General features: G+C 61.5%; 2 protein-coding genes across 2 annotated transcripts in view; both read left to right on the top strand.

Annotated features, from left to right (window-relative positions):
* LOC111520480 (laminin subunit alpha-5) overlaps nucleotides 1–19566 on the top strand; it is a 59471-nt gene extending 39905 nt beyond the window's left edge. Inside the window, exons 13-50 of the mRNA XM_026447236.1 lie at nucleotides 2640–2780; nucleotides 2878–3015; nucleotides 3096–3230; nucleotides 3308–3442; nucleotides 3518–3655; nucleotides 4697–4749; nucleotides 5039–5144; nucleotides 5636–5688; nucleotides 5779–5884; nucleotides 6271–6370; nucleotides 6550–6706; nucleotides 6859–6997; nucleotides 7202–7344; nucleotides 7433–7539; nucleotides 7659–7812; nucleotides 8239–8399; nucleotides 8476–8584; nucleotides 9721–9818; nucleotides 9894–10095; nucleotides 10224–10350; nucleotides 10919–11058; nucleotides 11562–11677; nucleotides 11759–11970; nucleotides 12372–12576; nucleotides 12807–12951; nucleotides 13182–13322; nucleotides 13445–13618; nucleotides 13879–13980; nucleotides 14091–14174; nucleotides 15626–15856; nucleotides 16633–16746; nucleotides 16986–17110; nucleotides 17306–17386; nucleotides 17499–17713; nucleotides 18401–18501; nucleotides 18799–18892; nucleotides 18993–19142; nucleotides 19535–19566. Of these exons, the coding sequence (XP_026303021.1) occupies nucleotides 2640–2780; nucleotides 2878–3015; nucleotides 3096–3230; nucleotides 3308–3442; nucleotides 3518–3655; nucleotides 4697–4749; nucleotides 5039–5144; nucleotides 5636–5688; nucleotides 5779–5884; nucleotides 6271–6370; nucleotides 6550–6706; nucleotides 6859–6997; nucleotides 7202–7344; nucleotides 7433–7539; nucleotides 7659–7812; nucleotides 8239–8399; nucleotides 8476–8584; nucleotides 9721–9818; nucleotides 9894–10095; nucleotides 10224–10350; nucleotides 10919–11058; nucleotides 11562–11677; nucleotides 11759–11970; nucleotides 12372–12576; nucleotides 12807–12951; nucleotides 13182–13322; nucleotides 13445–13618; nucleotides 13879–13980; nucleotides 14091–14174; nucleotides 15626–15856; nucleotides 16633–16746; nucleotides 16986–17110; nucleotides 17306–17386; nucleotides 17499–17713; nucleotides 18401–18501; nucleotides 18799–18892; nucleotides 18993–19142; nucleotides 19535–19566 (4964 nt within the window). The remainder of the gene's footprint in view (nucleotides 1–2639; nucleotides 2781–2877; nucleotides 3016–3095; nucleotides 3231–3307; nucleotides 3443–3517; nucleotides 3656–4696; nucleotides 4750–5038; nucleotides 5145–5635; nucleotides 5689–5778; nucleotides 5885–6270; nucleotides 6371–6549; nucleotides 6707–6858; nucleotides 6998–7201; nucleotides 7345–7432; nucleotides 7540–7658; nucleotides 7813–8238; nucleotides 8400–8475; nucleotides 8585–9720; nucleotides 9819–9893; nucleotides 10096–10223; nucleotides 10351–10918; nucleotides 11059–11561; nucleotides 11678–11758; nucleotides 11971–12371; nucleotides 12577–12806; nucleotides 12952–13181; nucleotides 13323–13444; nucleotides 13619–13878; nucleotides 13981–14090; nucleotides 14175–15625; nucleotides 15857–16632; nucleotides 16747–16985; nucleotides 17111–17305; nucleotides 17387–17498; nucleotides 17714–18400; nucleotides 18502–18798; nucleotides 18893–18992; nucleotides 19143–19534) is intronic.
* An 89-nt stretch (nucleotides 19567–19655) lies between these two features.
* The window catches only part of LOC113219745 (laminin subunit alpha-5-like), a 24452-nt gene continuing 23408 nt past the window's right edge, over nucleotides 19656–20699 (top strand). Inside the window, exons 1-3 of the mRNA XM_026447235.1 lie at nucleotides 19656–19707; nucleotides 19920–20071; nucleotides 20141–20194. Coding sequence (XP_026303020.1) covers nucleotides 19656–19707; nucleotides 19920–20071; nucleotides 20141–20194 — 258 coding nt within the window. The remainder of the gene's footprint in view (nucleotides 19708–19919; nucleotides 20072–20140; nucleotides 20195–20699) is intronic.

The following is a 20699-nucleotide window of genomic DNA, read 5'->3' as shown; positions in this document are numbered from 1 at the left end:
TGAGACGGAGTCTCGCTCTGTCGCCCGGGCTGGAGTGCAGTGGCCGGATCTCAGCTCACTGCAAGCTCCGCCTCCCGGGTTTACGCCATTCTCCTGCCTCAACCTCCCGAGTAGCTGGGACTACAGGCGCCGCCACCTCGCCCGGCTAGTTTTTTGTATTTTTTAGTAGAGACGGGGTTTCACCGTGTTAGCCAGGATGGTCTCGATCTCTTGACCTCGTGATCCGCCCGTCTCAGCCTCCCAAAGTGCTGGGATTACAGGCTTGAGCCACCGCGCCCGGCGGTTTTTTTTTTTTTAATGGTCTATCATTTGGGGTTTTATTTTCTTTCGCCCTGTCACTGTTGAAGGTGCTGAGGTTTCCCTTCTGTCCTTTGCGTGGCGTTCAGTTCTGGTTTTGCTGCCTCAAGGTTAGACTTGGCACACTGACAGTTTCTGCCTTGTGTCTTTGGAATTTGAGATTTTCTTTGTTTCTAATCCAGAATGTGATGACTTTTTAAATTTTTATTTATTTATTCATTTATTTTGACACAGAGTCTCACTCTGTCGCCTAGGCTGGCATCCAGTTGCGCGATCTTGGCTCACTGCAACCTCTGCCTCCTAGGTTCAAGCGATTCTCCTGCCTCAGCCTCCTGAGTAGCTGGGATTGATTACAGGCGCCCGCCACCACACCTGGGTAGATTTTGTATTTTTAGTAGAGATGGGTTTTACCATGTTGGCCAGGCTGGTCTCGAACTCCTGACCTCAGGTGATCCACCCGCCACAGCCTCCCAAAGTGCTGGGATTACAGGCGTGAGCCACTGCGCCTGGCAGTTTCTGCCTTTTGTCTTTGGAATTTGAGATTTTCTTTGTTTCTAATCTAGAGCGTGACTACTTTTTGATTGTTCCAGGAACACTGGACAGGAACGTGTGCTCTCTATGGAGTACCGGTTTGGCATGTTAAAGCAGGCTTGTGGCCAGGCGCAGTGGCTCACGCCTGTACTCCCAGCACTTTGGGAGGCTGAGGTGGGCGGATCACCTGAGGTCAGGAGTTTGAGACGAGCCTGACCAACATGGAGAAACCCCATCTCTATTAAAAATACAAAATTGGCCGGGTGAGGTGGCTCAAGCCTGTAATCCCAGCACTTTGGGAGGCCGAGATGGGCGGATCACGAGGTCAGGAGATCGAGACCATCCTGGCTATCACGGTGAAACCCTGTCTCTACTAAAAATACAAAAAAAACTAGCTGGGCGAGGTGGCGGGCGCCTGTAGTCTCAGCAACTCGGGAGGCTGAGGCAGGAGAATGGCGTAAACCCGGGAGGCGGAGCTTGCAGTGAGCTGAGATCCGGCCACTGCACTCCAGTCCGGGGGACAGAGCAAGACTCCGCCTCAAAAAAAAACAAAAACAAAATTAGCTGTGCATGGATGGTGGCGCATGCCTGTAATTCCAGCTACTCAGGAGGCTGCTTGAACCCGGGAGGTAGAGTTTGAGGTGAGCCAAGATGGCACCATTACACTCTAGCCTGGGCAACAAGAGCAAAACTCCATCTCAAACAAACAAACAAAGCAGGCTTGTTCATTATGCTTTTCAAACCCACAGTACCCATGCCTAATTTCTGTCCCTCTGAGCGGTCCCGTTCTAACTGTGTATCTCCATCCAGTCTTTGTCTCTCTCTGACTCGGTTTTGCCAAATTCTCCTTCCCGTTTTATATTGTTAGCTTCCCTCACCCCCAGGACACAGACACGTTACCTGCTCCTAAGGTTCGTTTCTGCTGCCCCACTGGGTGGCGTGCCCGAGCTTCCCTCCGTCTCATTACCACCGCGCCTTCCATCCTCACTCACCTCCGTGTCTGCGTCCGCCCCAGCTCCCTGCACATAGCTCTGGGTTTACCACCTGAGGCGCTGCTTTAAGGTGCTCTCTTTCGAGAGGCTATGACTGGAGTTGGCTCTTGGTCACGCTGACGTCTTCGGGTTTTATCTTCTGAAGGAGACAGCCCAGCCCCACGATCCTCCTTGCCTCTGTCAGTTCGGGCTTGCTCCTCCCCTTTTCCCGTTTCTCCTTTTCTGCTGAAATGTTTCTTTTCCTGACTCTCACAAGTTGGAGCAAGAAAATGTGCTTTGATTTTGGTGTGTGTGTTTGTTTGTGCTACTGTTTCCTCCCTGGGGAGAGTTTGCAAGCTCTTTCTGTGTTCTGCTCTGACCGATGGTTACTCTTACACTTCGGACAAGTATGGAACCTTTATTTTTGTATCAGTACAAAAACTGAAGCATGTTCACAACTCTCCTTTCATGCCTAAGACATTTGATACTTTCTTTCTACCTTCTTCTCAATGCCCCTCATTGTTTCTAAAGAAACTATAATTTGCTTTGCAGCTTGTTTTGATTTGTTTGTATTTTCTCTTTGTGTTAATGTTTGCAGCTAACTTGGAATCTACATAACAAATAACTAATTAAGCGTGTTGATAGTTGGCCTGACTTTGTTGATGCCACTGTTTTCCCAAACACGCCTCTCCCTTGTTGGGATTTTTATTCTTTTATTTTCTAGTTAATGTCATGTAAAAGTATAAGAAAATGAGTTTGTAGAGAGGGAAGGTTTGCCAGGAGGGGCGTACTGGGGTCTGCAGGACATCTGAGACTCCCCTGCCTGTCCCCACCCTCCAGATTGTGACTGCAGCGCGGCAGGGACCCAGGGCAACGCCTGCCGGAAGGACCCGAGAGTGGGACGCTGCGTGTGCAAACCCAACTTCCAAGGCACCCATTGTGAGCTCTGCGTGCCAGGGTTCTATGGCCCCGGCTGCCAGCGTGAGTCCCCTGTCCCCGCTCAACCTCCACCTGCTCTCGAGGCGACACCAGGGACCTGGTGACTCTGACCAAGCGTGTGGGCCGCCCTTCCCTGCAGCCTGCCAGTGTTCCAGCCCTGGAGTGGCCGATGACCGCTGTGACCCTGACACAGGCCGGTGCAGGTGCCGAGAGGGCTTCGAGGGGGCCACATGTGATCGCTGTGCCCCTGGCTACTTCCACTTCCCTCTCTGCCAGTGTGAGTGGCACCTCTCCATGTGGGCACGGGTAGGGGAGGCCCGTGGGCCTGGCCTACCATGACACCGCTCCACTCTGCAGTGTGCGGCTGCAGCCCTGCAGGAACCCTGCCCGAGGGCTGCGACGAGGCCGGCCGCTGCCCATGCCAGCCTGGGTTTGCTGGACCTCATTGTGACCAGTGCCACCCTGGCTACCACGGTTTCCCGAACTGCCAACGTGAGCAGAGGGCCAGGGCAGGAAGGGGCTCTGCCACCCACATGGCGCCAGGGCCTGACCTCATTGTTCCCCCGCAGCGTGCACCTGCGATCCCCGGGGAGCCCTGGACCAGCTCTGTGGGGCAGGAGGTTTGTGCCGCTGCCGCCCCGGCTACACAGGCACCGCCTGCCAGGAATGTAGCCCCGGCTTCCATGGCTTCCCCAGCTGTGTCCGTGAGTGCCTAGGGAGGAAGCGGGGGGAGGCGGGTGCGGTCTCCACTGCATGCCCACAACTATCTTTGTCCGCAGCCTGCCACTGCTCTGCCGAAGGCTCCCTGCACGCAACCTGCGACCCCCGGAGTGGGCAATGCAGCTGCCGGCCCCGCGTGACGGGGCTGCGGTGTGACACATGTGTGCCAGGTGCCTACAACTTCCCTTACTGCGAAGGTGAGTGGGCAGGTGGCTGTGTGCACCAGGTGCCGGGCCTATTTGTGGGTCTATGTGCTGTTCACATGCTGCCTGCCGTCCTGGGATGCTGTTCACATGCATCTATGTGCTGTGTGTACTGCGACCACGTCCCCGTGCTCTGTGTTCGTACCTTGTTCGGATGCTGTGCGGGAGTGTCCGTGTACTGCCCGTGTCTGCGTGCTGTGCATCTCCTCTCGTGTCTTGTGAGTGTGGGTGCGTGTGTTGTGTTTTGTAAGTGTGGGTACGTGTGTCATGTGTCACGTAAGGGTGTGCGTGTCACGTGTCCCATAAGTGGGTGTGTGTCGTGTCAGTGGGTGCATGTGTTGTCGCATAAGTGGGTGCATGTGTCGTGAGGCGCGTAAGTCTGGGTGTGTGTGTCGCTTAAGTGGGTGTACGTGTTGTGTGTCGTGTGGGTGTGTGTCACATAAGTGGGTGTGTGTCATGTAAGTGGGTGCACATGTTGCATATCGCATAAGTGTGGGTGCATGTGTTGCACAAGTGTGGGTGTGCGTGTCACGTGTTGCCTAAGTGGGCTTGTGTGTCACATAAGTGGGTGTGCGTGTTGCGTGTCACGTAAGTGTGGGTGCGCGTGTCACGTGTTGCCTAAGTGGGTTTGTGTGTCGTGTAAGTGGGTGCGCGTGTCACGTTTCTCATAAGTGTGGGTGCGCATCTTCATGTCCTTTCACAGGTGTGTGCATGTGTTGGCGCGCGTGTAGTAGGCACGTTTTCACCTGCGTTTGTGTGCTTGTTCAGATGTGTGTCATACACTGCGTGTGGAATGTCCACGGGTATCCATGTTTGTGTGCGTGTCCATGAGCAGGTGCTGTGTGGTGGGGTGGCACGTCTGTTGCTGCAGAGGCAGCAGGGAGGTGTGTGTTTTCAGGCTGTCCATGTGGATGAGGGGCACCTGTGCTGGTCCTCAGCTCCTGTGGGACTGTGGGTTCTGGCTGGGCCTGGGACGCCCTTGGCCTTCAGGGTCGGTCACCAGGGAATGACCAAGGCATGGGCTTCTCTTCACAGCTGGCTCTTGCCACCCTGCCGGTCTGGCTCTGGTGGATCCTGCCCTTCCTGAGGTGAGCCCAAATCTGCTCGTGTGTGGGAGGTGGGTGGGGACACAGGTCAAGCTAAAAGTCCCGAGCCCGGTGAGACCAGGGCTTCCTGCTGCTCAGTTGCCATGGCAACCCCAGGGCCTGTCTGCTTCTTAGGCTGGTCCTCTGCCCCCACTGCAGATGACTCCTGTGAGTGGGGCGGGGGCAGGTGAGGGTCCTCAGCCCTCACTACCCCTTCTCCGGGCTCTATGGCTGAGGTTTGTGGGTGGGAGAGCAGGGAGCCGCTCTGACCTGCAGTCTTGTCCTCTCCCAGGCACAGGCTCCCTGTGTGTGCCGAGCTAACGTGGAGGGGCCGAGCTGTGACCGCTGCAAACCTGGATTCTGGGGACTAAGCCCCAGCAACCCCGAGGGCTGCACCCGTGAGTGTGCCCTGGAGGGAGTATTGGGGCATAGGGGTTCCTTGGGGGACTGTACCCGTGAGTGTATCCTGGAGGGAGTGTTGGGGTGCAGGGGTTCCTGGGGAGGCTAGAGTCCCTGAGTATGCTCTAGAGGCAGTGGTGGGGTATGGGGTTCCTCGGGGGATTGTACCCATGAGTGTGCCCTGAAGGGAATGTGTGTGGGGTTCCTCAGGGGGGTGCAAGTGTGCCCTGAGGGAGTATTGGGGTTCAGGGGTTCCTTGGGCTAGAGCCTATGAGTGTGCCCTAAAAGGGAGTATTGGGGTATGGGCGTTCCTCAGGGGATTGCACCCATGAGTGTGCCCTGGAGGGAGTGTTGGGGTATGGGGTTTCTTTGGGGGGCTGGAGCCTGTGAGTGTGCTCTGGAGGGGTGTTAGTGCATGGGGGTTTCTCGGGGGGTGGAGCCAGGCTCTCCTACCCCACCGAGCATCTGAGTCCCGCTCTGCTCTCCCCAGGCTGCAGCTGTGACCCCAGGGGCACGCTGGGTGGACTTGCTGAGTGCCAGCCAGTGAGTCTGAGGACCAAGGTGTGGGGGATTTGGGGGCACGCGGATCAGGACCCTCCCCTGCCCCACTTCACCACCTCCTTTGGCCCCCAGGGCACCGGCCAGTGCTTCTGCAAGCCCCACGTGTGTGGCCAGGCCTGTGCAGCCTGCAGGGACGGCTTCTTCAGACTGGATCAGGCTGACTATTTCGGCTGCCGCAGTGAGTGCCTACTCGCTCGTCCCGGACCACGGCCCTGCCTCCCTCAGTTTATGCTGGGGAACCCGAGGCCCGGAGGGGCAAGTGCAGCCTGGGCAGCATGAGACCTGGGTGATGAACGGCTACCCCTTGGTGCCAGCCTGTGCCAGGGTGCGGGAGAGGGGGCGCAGCTCCCACCCAGATGCGTGGCTTCCTCTCCCCTGTCCTGCACCCGGGCAGACAACACTAACAAATCCCAGCACCCCTGCCCTTGCCCTCGCCCTTGCCCTCGCCCTCTGGACTCTCCATCGTCCGGAGAGCCCCAGGCAGGCTTCTCAGTCTGGCTGTGAGGGGCCCCTGAGGCTGGGTGGGGGCTGGGCAGCCTCTCACCTCCTACCTTCTCCCCGCAGGCTGCCGGTGTGACGCTGGCGGTGCCCTGGGCCAGAGCTGTGAACCGAGGACAGGCGCCTGCCGGTGCCGCCCCAACACCCAGGGCCCCACCTGCAGCCGGTGGGTACCCCTTCCCCACTGGATGGCGGGGAGCGGGGTAGGCAGCTTGTCCTCCAGGCCCCTCCGTGTCCCTCACCATGCGCCCACGTGAGGCCTTGCCCTTCCTGGAGATTCGGGGCCGCTGTGCAGGGCCAGGTGGGATAGCCAGGCTGCACCTGACCAGCCCCTGCTGTGGCCAGGCCTGCGAGGGACCACTACCTCCCAGACCTGCACCACCTGCGCCTGGAGCTGGAGGAGGCCGCCACACCTGAGGGTCACGCCGTGCGCTTTGGCTTCAACCCCCTCGAGTTCGAGAACTTCAGCTGGAGGGGCTATGCGCAAATGGCACCTGTCCAGGTGGGCGCTGTGCTCCCCCTCCCAGGCTCAGCATAGATGTGGAGCCGGGCATGGCTGGCAGGGAGGGTGGGCAGGCCCCTTGAGGCCCGGACCTCAGGCTGGTGGTGGTCAGGGAGAGTGACCTGACGACCTGACACTCCATGCCTACCCAGCCCAGGATCGTGGCCAGGCTGAACCTGACCTCCCCCGACCTTTTCTGGCTTGTCTTCCGATACGTCAACCGGGGGGCCGTGAGTGTGAGCGGGCAGGCCTCCGTGAGAGAGGAGGGCAGGTCGGCCGCCTGCGCCAACTGTGAGTGGGGTCCCTGGGCCGCAGCCCCTGCCCCGCCCTGCCCTACCCTGCCCCTGCCTCACCAGCCCAGCCCACTCCCAAGCCCCGCCACCTTCCTCTGGCTCATGTGGGTGGTAGGACCAGCCTATCCCCCACCCTGTAGGGGTGTAGCCTGGGGTGGCCCCAAGGGCTGGGCTCAGGAGTCTCACCCCCTGCCTCCCCCAGGCACGGCGCAGAGCCAGCCCGTGGCCTTCCCGCCCAGCACAGAGCCTGCCTTCGTCACTGTGCCCCAGAGGAGCTTCGGAGAGCCCTTCGTGCTGAACCCTGGCACCTGGGCCCTGCTTGTGGAGGCTGAAGGGGTGCTCCTGGTGAGGCAGGGGCCGGAGTGAGGGCTGGGGGCAGGGGCAGCGGCAGGGATCGGGGCCCACCACTCTTAGCGCCACCTCTACCCTGCAGGACTACGTGGTTCTGCTGCCTAGCGCGTACTACGAGGCGGCACTCCTGCAGCTGCGGGTGACTGAGGCCTGCACGTACCGCCCCTCTACCCAGCAGTCTGGCGACAAGTGAGGGCCATGCGTGCGGTGGGACCGGGGTCGGGGCTGCCTGGACCCCCACTGTGCCTGGCTTCCCCCACTCAGGCTCTCTGGGGACCTGGGGCTGACCACAGCCTGTGTCCCCCCAGCTGCCTCCTCTACACACACCTCCCCCTGGATGGCTTCCCCTCGGCCGCTGGGTTGGAGGCCCTGTGTCGCCAGGACAACAGCCTGCCCCGGCCCTGCCCCACGGAGCAGCTCAGCCCATCGCACCCACCACTGGTCACCTGCACAGGCAGTGATGTGAGCGTCCTGGGACCCCATGGAGCAACGGGTGTTGTAGGACCTTGGCCCGGGGGCTGGGGGTCCTGTGGCGGTGGCAGGTTACAGGAGCAGGGCACTGCCTCAGGCAGGGCGCCCCTTCCTCCTGCCTCCTGCGTGTGTGGCCTCGGTGCCTGTCTGTACATGGGGTCGGCTGTGGCCTCCACATACAGCCCAGCCCCCACCACTTGCCTGGAGCTGTCCCGTCGCCAGGGCGGGACTCAGCTGAGGGGCAGGCCCTGAGGTCAGGGAGGTGCTGGAGTAGGTGGGGAGGGAGGTGGGAAGGGCGAAGGGTCGCGGGCCTCCTGTCACCCTGCTCTCCCGTCACCCTGCTCTCCCGTCACCCTGCTCTCCCGTCACCCTGCTCTCCTGTCACCCTGCTCTCCCGTCACCCTGCTCTCCCTGCAGGTGGATGTCCAGCTTCAGGTGGCAGTGCCACAGCCGGGCCGCTACGCCCTGGTGGTGGAGTATGCCAATGAGGATGCCCGCCAGGAGGTGGGCGTGGCCGTGCACACCCCACAGCGGGCCCCCCAGCAGGGGCTGCTCTCCCTGCACCCCTGCCTATACAGGTGAGTGGGAGCCGGTGGGGCTGGAGTAAGGGCACGCCCGGGGCTGCCCCACCTGCTGACCACCCTCCCCCCATAGCACCCTGTGCCGGGGCACTGCCCGGGATACCCAGGACCACCTGGCTGTCTTCCACCTGGACTCGGAGGCCAGCGTGAGGCTCACAGCTGAACAGGCACGCTTCTACCTGGTAAGGACCTCTCAGACCCCCGCCCCGAGGGGTCAGCTTCTTTCAGAAGATTTGAAACATGCACGAGAGGGGAGAGGACAGTTGGGGTCCCAGGTCCCCATGGCGGCCGCACCCACTCGTGCCCAGCATGTTTCTTCTGGAACGCATCCTGCAAGTGCTTGTGGATTCGGTCCCTTTTGATGTCCCCCGAGCTGTTCCATGAGCTCAGGAAAGAACCTGCAGTCACAGCTCCCAGGCCCAGAAACAACGTGGCCCCACTCTAGATGCCCCCAGGTCCTAGGGCAGTCACCTCCTGGCACAGACAGCGTTGGTTGGTTGCTTGTTTTGGAACTTTCTTTTTTGTTTTTTGAAATGGAGTCTTGCTGTGTTGCCCAGGCTGGAGTGCAATGGCAAGATCTTGGCTCACTGCAACCTCCGCCTCCTGGGTTGGAGCGATTCTCGTGCCTCAGTCTCCCAAATACCTGGGACTATAGGCGCTCACCACCACACCCGGCTAATTTTTGTGTTTTTAGGAGAGATGGGGTTTCACCATATTGGCCAGGCTGGTCTCGAACTCCCGACCTCAGGTGATCCGCTCACTTGGGCTTCCCAGAATGCTGGGATTACAGTCAGGAGCCACCGCACCTGGCCTGGAACTCTCTATAAATGACACCTGTGCAGCCGCGTTTCCCACTGTTGTCTGTTGTGTCTGCGGATAAGTTGCTGTGTTCCGAGACACCAACCTCGAGTGGCCGCACGGGGAGGGAGCACCCATTCGTGGCTTGTGCCTACTGAGCGCCGGCCTGGGCTGGGTCCTGGGAGAGCTAGCCCTGTCCCGGCCTGGTGGCACCAAGCGGCACTTGAGATAAGGGTGGGGGAACAGTGGTGGATGGGAGGACGAGGGGGAGGAAGAGGGCTATGGGAGGAGCCGCATAGGCCTGTGGGCCCAGGAACTGGCCCACACGCTGGTTCAGGGCTGGGGTTTGTGGAGCCGAAACAGGGGCAGGGGCTTCCTGCAAAGGGCAGGGCTCGGTCGGTCGCCTGGGTTTGCGGTTTCCTGGGTCTGAGTTGTGTGACTGGCCCCCGCGTTGTACCGCCTGCACCCCCCATCCTCCCCGCCCCACGGGCATTGCAGCATTTCATTCCTCTGCCTGCAGCACGGGGTCACTCTGGTTCCCGTGGAGGAGTTCAGCCCGGAGTTCGTGGAGCCCCGGGTCCGCTGCATCAGCAGCCACGGAGCCTTTGGTCCCAGCAGGTAGTGGGGCTGGGAGGGGCGCGGCCAAGGGCCCGGTGGCAGGGCTGGCTCTGACTCACCCACTGCTCTCACCAGTGCCGCCTGTCTGCCCTCGCGCTTCCCAAAGCCGCCCCAGCCCATCATCCTCAGGGACTGCCAGGTGCTCCCGCTGCCGCCCGGCCTCCCACTGACCCACGCACAGGACCTCACGCCAGCCACGTCCCCAGCCGGACCCCAACCTCGGCCCCCCACCGCCGTGGACCCTGATGTGGAGCCCACTTTGCTGCGTGATCCCCAGGTAAGGGCCACGGTCTCTAGAGGGACGGGGGTGTCAGGGCAGGACTCTGGGCCCCAACCCAGGGCAGGTGGTCCCGGGGGCAGCGGGGGCTCACAGCTCAGCCTGCTCACTGGGACCCATCCCTGCAGGCCACCGTGGTCTTCACCACCCATGTGCCCACGCTGGGCCGCTACGCCTTCCTGCTGCACGGCTACCAGCCAGCCCACCCCACCTTCCCCGTGGAAGTCCTCATCAACGCCGGCCGCGTGTGGCAGGGTGAGTGTCTGGGGTGTGGGCTGGAGGGGCTACCACACGCCGTGAGGCTGGAACGCCTGCGCCACAGCGTGACCTGTGCCGCCTGCTTTGAGTGACAGGCAACGTGACCCTATCCTGCGTCAGTTCTCAAACTAGCTGCCCTTACAGGCTGCAGCCCCCACCCATCCCCCACATTCCCAGAAAAGCCTGGGTCTCGCCTCTGTCTCGTGCGTTGGGAAGCCCTGTTGTGCTCCATGGCACGTGGCAAATTGAGGACTTGCCCCAGGATGCCTCTGGCAGCACATGTGGCCCTATGTGTCTGTCTGGTTCCTGGCTTGGCCAAGCCTGGGGTCCCGCACATGGAGTTGACCGGCACCTAGAGGTGTCCTGCATGACATCTGTAGGTCATGATGCGGCCAACCCCCCGATATGAGGGGCCGGCCTTGCAGACCTCTTGGGCACGTCCCATGCCTGTGGCCGTTGGCTAGCGGGCACTCCTTGGCTGCCCTGACGCTGCCATCTTCAACCCTCTGGGTGTCTTGGGGGCACTGGAGATGGGGGCCTGACCCTGTCTTTCTCCCCCACCCAGGCCATGCCAACGCCAGCTTCTGTCCACATGGCTACGGCTGCCGCACCCTGGTGGTGTGTGAGGGCCAGGCCCTGCTGGACGTGACCCACAGCGAGCTCACTGTGACTGTACGTGTGCCCGAGGGCCGCTGGCTCTGGCTGGTGAGTCCCAGCTGGTGTCCTGTTCAGGGACCAGCTGTTCTTATACCTGTCATACCACTCTGGTACACTTGGGCTGGGTCCGTCCTGGGCCTGCTGAGGCCCAGCCTTGTGCCCAGCAAAGCAGCTCCTGCCTTTGGGGACCTCCCAATCCACCTTGTGAAGCTCCAGAGGGGCCCTGGACCCTGCACCCTGCAACCTGCTGGTCAGGGTGGCCTTCCTGGAGGAGGTGGGGCCTCCAGGAAGGAGAGGGAGGAGGAAGGCGTGACCAGCAGAGATGTGGGAGACACCAGGAGGTCTCATCAATGCTGCTGCCTCCTCACACCCCCAAAGCTGCTGTTTGGCTTGGAGTGGCCTCCCCTGAGAAGCCAGGGCCCAGGGCTGGGTTGTGCTGCTGCTGCCAGGACTCTGAGCTACCTGCAGGACCCTGGTCCTAGCCAGCCTCTGGGGGCCTCCCTGCTGCAGGCTCTGGGCCCACGGGAGAGTGACCAGGCCTCACCCCCTAGGATTATGTCCTCGTGGTCCCTGAGAACGTCTACAGCTTTGGCTACCTCCGGGAGGAGCCCCTGGACAAATCCTATGACTTCATCAGCCACTGCGCAGCCCAGGGCTACCACATCAGGTGGGCCGGGCTCTGGCAGGTCGGGGGTCCAGGGTGGGGTCTGGGCCGGCAGCCGGCCTCACCGCTTGCCCCTCCACGTAGCCCCAGCAGCTCATCCCTGTTCTGCCGAAACGCCGCTGCCTCCCTCTCCCTCTTCTATAACAACGGAGCCCGGCCATGTGGCTGCCACGAAGTAGGTGCTACAGGCCCCACGTGTGAGCCCTTCGGGGGCCAGTGTCCCTGCCGTGCCCACGTCATTGGCCGTGACTGCTCCCGCTGCGCCACCGGATACTGGGGCTTCCCCAACTGTAGGCGTGAGTACCCCAGTCCTTGGGTGCCCAGTGGCAAGGAGTTGGTGCTAGAGCCCAAGGGGGACGGGTGGACCAGAAAGCAAGGCACAGAGGTCGGGAGAATGTTCTAGAGCCTGGCAGGGCAGCATTGCTGCCCCGTCTGCAGGCCTGGGCCCAGGACTCCAGCTTGTGGGCTGTGCAGAAGGTTTCAGGGACTAGCAGGTGGTCCACAGTCCCTGACGACATTGATTCTGAGCAGCTGCCCCCACGTCAGGAGCTGTCTGAGGCTCAGCTCCCAGGGCAGGGGTCCCTGTTCTTGTCCCCCGCCCCCGCCACACCGCCACATTCCCTAGGGCTGCATTCAGAGCCTCTGAGAGGGTCAGGATTGGGAAGAGGGGTCAGCAAACCCTGTGCCCGCCCCACAGCCTGTGACTGCGGCGCCCGCCTCTGTGACGAGCTCACGGGCCAGTGCATCTGCCCACCACGCACCATCCCGCCCGACTGCCTGCTGTGCCAGCCCCAGACCTTTGGCTGCCACCCCCTGGTCGGCTGTGAGGAGTGTAACTGCTCAGGGCCCGGTGTCCAGGAGCTCACAGACCCTACCTGTGACACAGACAGCGGCCAGTGCAAGTGAGAGCCCAGAGCGGGATCACCACGGCCCCTGGCAGCCTCAAAGACAGCATTTCCGTGTGCCAGCAGGTCCTGGCACCCACCCTGCTCCCATTCGTGCTCCCTGGGTGCAGCAGTGCCCTCTCCTCCACTTCTGGGAGGATGCTGCCTGGGTGGGGGGTGCCTACAAGGTCTCACTTTGGTGTGAGTGGCCTGGGGTGGAGGGGGCTCAGCTCCTGTCCCTGCTGCAGGTGCAGACCCAACGTGACCGGGCGCCGCTGTGATACCTGCTCTCCGGGCTTCCATGGCTACCCCCACTGCCGCCCCTGTGACTGTCACGAGGCGGGCACTGCGCCTGGTGTGTGTGACCCCCTCACAGGGCAGTGCTACTGTAAGGTGAGTGAGGGCCGGGCCGGGTCTGACCCCTCCCTCCGGCCTCGGCTGGAACAGTGTCTCTGACCCCTCCCTCCGGCCTCGGCTGGAACAGTGTCCTATGGGCCTTTCTGGGCAGCGGGGGCTTCCTAGAAGCTTCTGGGAGAGTCGTCCCCACGGGCAAGTGGTTCCCAGGAACCTGGGGTCAGGCACCTGGCACCTGCCAACCACCTTCACTGTCCTCTCATCCCTAGGAGAATGTGCAGGGCCCCCGATGTGACCAGTGCAGCCTGGGGACCTTCTCCCTGGATGCTGCCAACCCCAAAGGTTGCACCCGCTGCTTCTGTTTTGGGGCCACGGAGCGCTGCCGGAGCTCGTCCTACACCCGCCAGGAGGTGCGCCTGTAGGACTGAGGGCAGCGCCTTCTCGGGGAGGGCGTACGTGGGACTGGACACAAGATGGGGCCCTGTGATGTGTGGGCGTCCACCCGTGTGCACCCACATGTATGTGCCCACAGTTCGTGGACATGGAGGGCTGGGTGCTGCTGAGCACTGACCGGCAGGTGGTGCCCCACGAGCGGCGGCCAGGGACGGAGATGCTCCGTGCAGACCTGCGGCACGTGCCCGAGGCTGTGCCTGAGGCCTTCCCCGAGCTGTACTGGCAGGCCCCACCCTCCTACCTGGGGGACCGGGTAAGCAGGGCATCAGGTGTGGGGGAGGCACTTGGAGGATGGCCAGGACGCCTGAGAGGGTTGGGAGCCAGGAGTGGGGATCTGTCCAGGAAGGGGGAGCTCCATGAGGGTCCGCGAGGGTGCCCAGGCCCTGTCCCAGGTAGGACGAGTATCCGGGCCCAGCTCGGGGCCCTGTGCTTGGGGTGCCCAGACCACTGCTGACGGGATCTGAGCCTGTGGCCAGCGTCTGGCCAGGTCACCTCTGTCTGTCCCGCCTCCAGGTGTCATCCTACGGTGGGACCCTCCGTTATGAACTGCACTCGGAGACCCAGCGGGGAGATGTCTTTGTCCCCACGGAGAGCAGGCCGGATGTGGTGCTGCAGGTGAGGGAGCTGCAGCTCAGCCACGTGGTTGGGTGGGTGTGGTGGGCGTGGCCCAGCGGCTCCGTGGTCCAGGCCCGGGCCGACCCTCACCTACTCATGTGCCTCCCTAGGGCAACCAGATGAGCATCACATTCCTGGAGCCGGCATACCCCATGCCCGGCCACATTCACCGTGGGCAGCTGCAGCTGGTGGAGGTGAGGGGAGCTGGCTTGGGCACCTGGGTCCCTCCCAGACCTCAGCACACCCGAGAAGGCCGGAAGGGGTCCCAGTACTGCTGTGCCCATTCTCTGTGGTGGAAAACAGCCCAGGAGCAGAAGCGGGCCGGGGCTGGGGGAGTGCACACACCCGTTGTCAGACATCTTCCGCGCTTGGGTCACCCTGGGGTGTCATGCTGTCTTCCCACCTGCTTTGCGAGTCCCTTGATCCCTGAGGTGTGAGCAGCTACTCAGTAGCTGTCGGCTTCCTCCTCCGTGCACTGCTCGTTAGCATCTTTTGCCCATTTCTCTTTGACTTGTGGATCTTTTTTCATCCTTTTAGAAGAGTTCTTTGTTATTCTTGGTGCTTACTTTCTGTCAGATTTCAGAGTAACAACCATCCTCTCCCGTTTCACAGCTCCTTTGGTTTTTCTTTGCTTTTTTGTTTTGTTTTTTTTTTTTTTTTTGAGATGGAGTCTGGCTCTGTCGCCCAAGCTGGAGTGCAGTGGTGCAATCTCAGCTCACTGCAGCCTCCACCTCCCAGGTTCAAGTGATTCTTCTGCCTCAGCTTCCCAAGTAGCTGGGACTATAGGTACCCGCCGCCACACCCGGATAATTTTGTATTTTTAGTAGAGACGGGGATTTGCCTTGTTGGCTAGGCTGGTCTTGAACTCCTGACTTCAGGTGATCCTCCCGCCTCAGCCTCCCAAAGTGCTGGGATTACAGGCGTGAGCCACCATGCCCAGCCTGAGCTGTCTTTTGATGAACAGTCTTATAGTTAATGTACTTGAATTTATCCTTTTTTCCTTGGCAGCAAGCGTTTTTGCATCTTGTTTGAGAAAGTATCTATCACTACTTGATCAGAAAGGACCCGCCTGTATTTTTTAGAAGCTTGACTGTTCTCTTGTGTAGTTCAATTCTTTTCTTTTTTTTTTTTTTTTTGAAGCAGAGTCTTGCTCTGTCACCCAGGCTGGAGTGCAGTAGCCGGATCTCAGCTCACTGCAAGCTCCGCCTCCTGGGTTTATGCCATTCTCCTGCCTCAACCTCCCGAGTAGCTGGGACTACAGGCACCTGCCACCTTGCCAGGCTAGTTTTTTGTAATTTTTAGTAGAGACAGGGTTTCACCGTGTTAGCCAGGATGGTCTACATCTCCTGACCTCATGATCCACCCGTCTCGGCCTCCCAAAGTGCTGGGATTACAGGCTTGAGCCACCGCGCCCGGCTGTATTTCAATTCTTAAGCCATCAGGAGCTGGTTTGGTGTGTGGTGTGAGGCAGGGATCTAGGTGCTGGCTGACCATATGGGAGACTGATTTTTCTACCTGTGTGTACCTCCTCCTGCCCCGTGGTCTTTGTGCCCCTCCATCCCCTATAGGGTTGGGGGTCTGTTCTAGGCTTCCTGTTCTGTCCCATTGAGTGTGGCCCCACTGATGTGCCATCCTGGACCCACAGGGGAACTTCCGGCACACGGAGACTCGCAACACTGTGTCCCGTGAGGAGCTCATGATGGTGCTTGCCAGCCTGGAGCAGCTGCAGATCCGCGCCCTCTTCTCGCAGATCTCCTCGGCTGTCTCCCTGCGCAGGGTGGCACTGGAGGTGGCCAGCCCAGCAGGCCAGGGAACCCTGGCCAGCAATGTGGAGCTGTGCCTGTGCCCTGCCAGCTACCGGGGGGACTCATGCCAGGTGAGGTCAGGACAACACCAGACTGTGAGGTGGCTCACCTGTGTACGCCCTTCCCTCCAGCGTCTTCCCTGTGTTCCCTTCTTTGCTGCCTCTACTTCCTGTCACCCTACTTACCTCTCTTCCTCCCCTGCCCTTTGCAGGCTGCTGGCCAACTCATGGGGCTGCCCGTCCCCTGCTGCCCATCTGCCTGCCCCTCGTCTGCCTGCTGCTCATCCACCTGCCCCTCCATGCACACATCCTCCATCCCCCTTCCCCATCTGCTCCATTCCCCACCCACTGGGTCACCTGGATATCCCCCACTGACCATCCTGGCATCTGCCTGTCATTCACTGCCTGTCATCCTGGCGTCTGCCTGTCATTCTGTCTGTCCCTTGCCCACTGTGCGTCCGTCCAGCTGCTAATCTGTCTGTCTGCTGTAACTTTGCTCCTTCTGTATGAGGAGGTTTTTGGTTGGACACCTCCTAGAAGGAGTGGAAAAAGCAGGCCCTGGTCCACGTGGAGGGAGTGGTCACCAGCCCCAAGGCCTGGTCATTCCTGAGACAGGACATCTGTGTGACTTTGAGAGCTGTGTCCTCAAACAGCAGCCAGGTGCTGGCCTACCTCCAGCCAGCTGAGGCCAGGAGTTCCTGACCAGCGTCTGACCCACCGGTGACCACACTCCATGGGTTCCCAGTGCCTTGTGCCTGCAGGATCCCTGAGGGTCTGACCTGTGAGCCTGCAGGGGGGGCCCCTCATCCTCTCAATCACTGATGCCACCTGCCCCCTTATGCCCTCAGGAATGTGCCCCTGGCTTCTATCGGGACGTCAAAGGTCTCTTCCTGGGCCGATGTGTCCCTTGTCAGTGCCACGGACACTCAGACCGCTGCCTCCCTGGCTCTGGCATCTGTGTGGTGAGTGGGGGCTGGCGGGGCCGGGTCGGGGGGCTCATTCACTGAAGGCACAGTCAGGCGTGCCAAGGAAGACTAGGGACTGCACTTCCAGGTCAACTGAGGTCCGGGGAAGGGTGTTGCCCAGCGGAGGACCATCTGGCCTTGGGCACAGAGTCCGAGGCAGGGGTGGTGGGAGCTGCACAGACTCTGCAGTAGGATGTGGGTGTCTACCATAGCACTGACTGTCCACTCTGCCCCAGGACTGCCAGCACAACACCGAAGGAGCCCAGTGTGAGCGCTGCCAGGCTGGCTTCGTGAGCAGCAGGGAGGACCCCAGCGCCCCCTGTGTCAGCTGCCCCTGTCCCCTCTCAGTGCCTTCCAACAAGTAAGCCAGCCTCCTCCAGGGATGAGGCCCTGACGGCGCCACGCTCCCTTCACCCAGCAGTGGGATGGGTTCCCACTGCCCTCTGCAGAGGCCTGGACCCCAGACGCCTGGCGTGTGTTCCAGCCTAAGCACAGTGTGTTCGCCCGGGCCCGGCACTGCCAGGGGCCTAGTGACTGACGCTGCTGGTCTTTGCAGCTTCGCCGAGGGCTGTGTCCTGCGAGGCGGCCGCACCCAGTGCCTCTGCAAACCTGGTTATGCAGGCGCCTCCTGTGAGCGGTGAGCTGGGGCCAGGGCAGCGGGGCAGGGCCTGAGTGCTGACCCCAGGATACACGAGGGTGGGGGCCACAGGCCACTGACCACTGATGGCCCCTCCCTGCCCTGCTTCCAGGTGTGCGCCCGGCTTCTTCGGGAACCCACTGGTGCTGGGCAGCTCCTGCCAGCCTTGTGACTGCAGCGGCAATGGTGACCCCAACCTGCTCTTCAGCGACTGCGACCCCCTGACGGGCGCCTGCCGTGGCTGCCTGCGCCACACCACCGGGCCACGCTGCGAGATCTGTGCCCCCGGCTTCTATGGCAACGCCCTGCTGCCCGGCAACTGTACCCGTAGGCGTCGGGCTGGGAGGGATGCACCCTGGGGAGGGTTGCGCAGGGAGGAGGGAGGCCTGCTGGGCGTACCCCAGAAATAGGCTGTGTGCCTGATGCTGGGGCCTGCCAGGACAAGATGGAGTCAGCCTTCTATGCTCATGGTCAACCCTTTCTCCCCCGCTATGATCAGGCCCTCCCGCCCCAACGATCAGGCCCCTTCATCATCAGGCCTTCCCCCGACCATCACACCCTTTCTCCCTACCACAGTCAGACCCTCCCCATACCAGGATCGCATCTCCCCTTCCCGACCCATGGTCAGACTTTACCCTGCTACGATCAGGCCCCCTGCTTCACCATCAGACCCTCCCCCTAACCCGTGATCAGGCCCCCCCACTTCACGATCACATCCCCTCTCCCCCCACAATCAGGCCCCCTTCACAGACACCACCAGCAGTGCCCTGCCACTGGCAACGGACACCAGCCATCAGAGCAGGGCAGGCCATGGTGGGGAGTCTGCAGGTCCCTCGGGCCCAGCGGAGGCAGCTGGGGAGTGGGGTCAGGCTGGGACAGGAGTGGGCAGCTGGGTGGTCTGGCGGCCTGGAGCTGGCAGAGCAGGAGGCAGTGAAGTGAGGGCTTAGTGGGGTGCCTAGGGGCTACCTAGGGGGTGAGAGGGCCCAGGGCTGCAGTCATGGACCCCTTCTGCAGGGTGCGACTGTGCCCCGTGTGGGACAGAGGCCTGCAACCCCCACAGCGGGCAATGCCTGTGCAAGGCGGGTGTGACTGGGCGGCGCTGTGACCACTGTCAGGTAAGGCTGTGCAGTAACCAGGGGGGGGGGGGGGGGGCCTAGGGACTGGAGTTGGGGCCTGGGGAGAGGCTGATAGGTGGGACTGAGGGGTGGTGGTTGATGGGCGGAGCCTCAGGGGGCAGGGCCAGATGGGCAGGACCCCTGGCCTCCTGGTTGGTCTGGGACAGTCTTGAGGGCTGGGCAGGGCAGTGACTACAGCCTGTGCCACAGGAGGGACATTTTGGCTTTGACGGCTGTGGGGGCTGCCGCCCGTGTGCTTGTGGACCTGCCGCTGAGGGCTCCGAGTGCCACCCCCAGAGCGGACAGTGCCACTGCCGACCAGGGACCATGGGACCCCAGTGCCGCGAGTGTGCCCCTGGCTACTGGGGGCTCCCTGAGCAGGGCTGCAGGCGTGAGTGCTGGCAGGTCACAGGAGGGTGGATGGGGACTTCTGAACGGGGGACGCCCCAAGGTTCCAGGCTGGCCATGCTCACCCAAGCCCCCCACCACAGGCTGCCAGTGCCCTGGGGGCCGTTGTGACCCTCACACGGGCCGCTGCACCTGCCCCCCAGGGCTCAGTGGGGAGCGCTGTGACACCTGCAGCCAGCAGCATCAGGTGCCTGTTCCAGGTGGGCCTGGGGACCACAGCGTCCACTGTGAAGGTGCGTCTTCAACACCCCACTTCCCCACACCTGGGTGGAGCGGGAATCCAAGTCCTACGCTGCCTGGTGACCCCTGTGTTAACTTCAACCTCCCAGAGTGGTCCTAGCTGCCTTCCATTTCCCGAGAGACCCATGCCTGTCCAACTCCATCCATGCTGAGGAGCGCTGTGGCTCCGATGCTGGCTGCTCCCCTCGACTGTCCTTAGCCTTCCTGTGTGCCCTGGCCCCACCCCCCCACCGGCCCCGCCCCCCCCCCTGGCCCCGCCCCCCCCCCTGGCCCCACCGCCTCACCCCCTCAGCCCCACCACGCTGTATATTCTCCCCATCCTTTTGCTGGATTTCTGGTACCCACTCAGTTCCTTGCTGACCTAACTCCTGTAATGACCTTTCAGGAAGCCCCATGCTGTCCTTTGACCTCTACTAACCTTGTCATTTTCATCCCAGCCCAGTCTCCTGTGCCAACCCCATGTTGACCTCATGACCCCACCCTGACCCATTCCTCTGGCTTCCCCCATGACCCTGGTGCCGGCCCCAACCCCTTGTGCTGGTCCTACCTTCTCCCTGGGTGACCCCATGCCCTTCACTCCTGTCGGATTCCTACCTGACCCCATGACTCTGCCAGAACCCTGGGACCTCCCCACGGGTCCTGTGTCCCTAAGCTGACCTCATGACCCTCTGGCTGAGCCCTCCCCACCCGGATGACCCCAGGGCCCCAGCTGATCATTCTCCCCTGGCCTGACCCCATGACACTGACCTGTGAACCCACATTGCCTGCAGTGTGTGACCACTGTGTGGTCCTGCTCCTGGACGACCTGGAACGGGCCGGCACCCTCCTCCCTGCCATCCGCGAGCAACTGCGTGGCATCAATGCCAGCTCTGTGGCCTGGGCCCGTCTGCACAGGCTGAACGCCTCCATCACTGACCTGCAGGTACTGAGCGTCCCGGCCTTCCCTCCCCCACCCAGGCCAGTGTATGCCCTCACCTTCCACTCTCCACAGAGCCAGCTCCGGAGCCCCCTGGGCCCCCGCCACGAGACCGCACAGCAGCTGGAGGTGCTGGAGCAGCAAAGCACAAGCCTCGGGCAGGATGCACAGCAGCTGGGCAGCCAGGCAGGAGCCCCAAGAACCCCCAGGGCCCCGGGAGGCTTTCACCTGTGTTTCCTGTGGTTCGCGGGTCCTCATTCAGCAGATGTTGCTTCGTGCCTTGCACATGTGTCAGTGCAGGGGACAGGAGCTCGAGAACCTTAGGGGTTGACCAGGTCACTGAATTACTATCTAAACTACTTAATACAGTTGTTTACAGTGTATAGTATCACTTACATGTCTTTTTCTTTTTTTTTTTTTTTGAGACGGAGTTTTGCTCTGTCGCCCAGGCTGGAGTGCAGTGGCCGGATCTCAGCTCACTGCAAGCTCCACCTCCCAGGTTTACACCATTCTCCTGCCTCAGCCTCCCGAGTAGCTGGGACTACAGGTACCCGCCACCTCGACCAGCTAGTTTTTTTTTTTTTTTTTTTTTTGTATTTTTTAGTAGAGACGGGGTTTCACCATGTTAGCCAGG

This window comes from Piliocolobus tephrosceles, chromosome 20 (genome assembly GCF_002776525.5).
Source record: "Piliocolobus tephrosceles isolate RC106 chromosome 20, ASM277652v3, whole genome shotgun sequence".
NCBI lineage: Eukaryota > Metazoa > Chordata > Mammalia > Primates > Cercopithecidae > Piliocolobus > Piliocolobus tephrosceles.
Note: the sequence above shows the minus strand (reverse complement) of the source record. Positions and strands in the feature narration are given on the sequence as shown.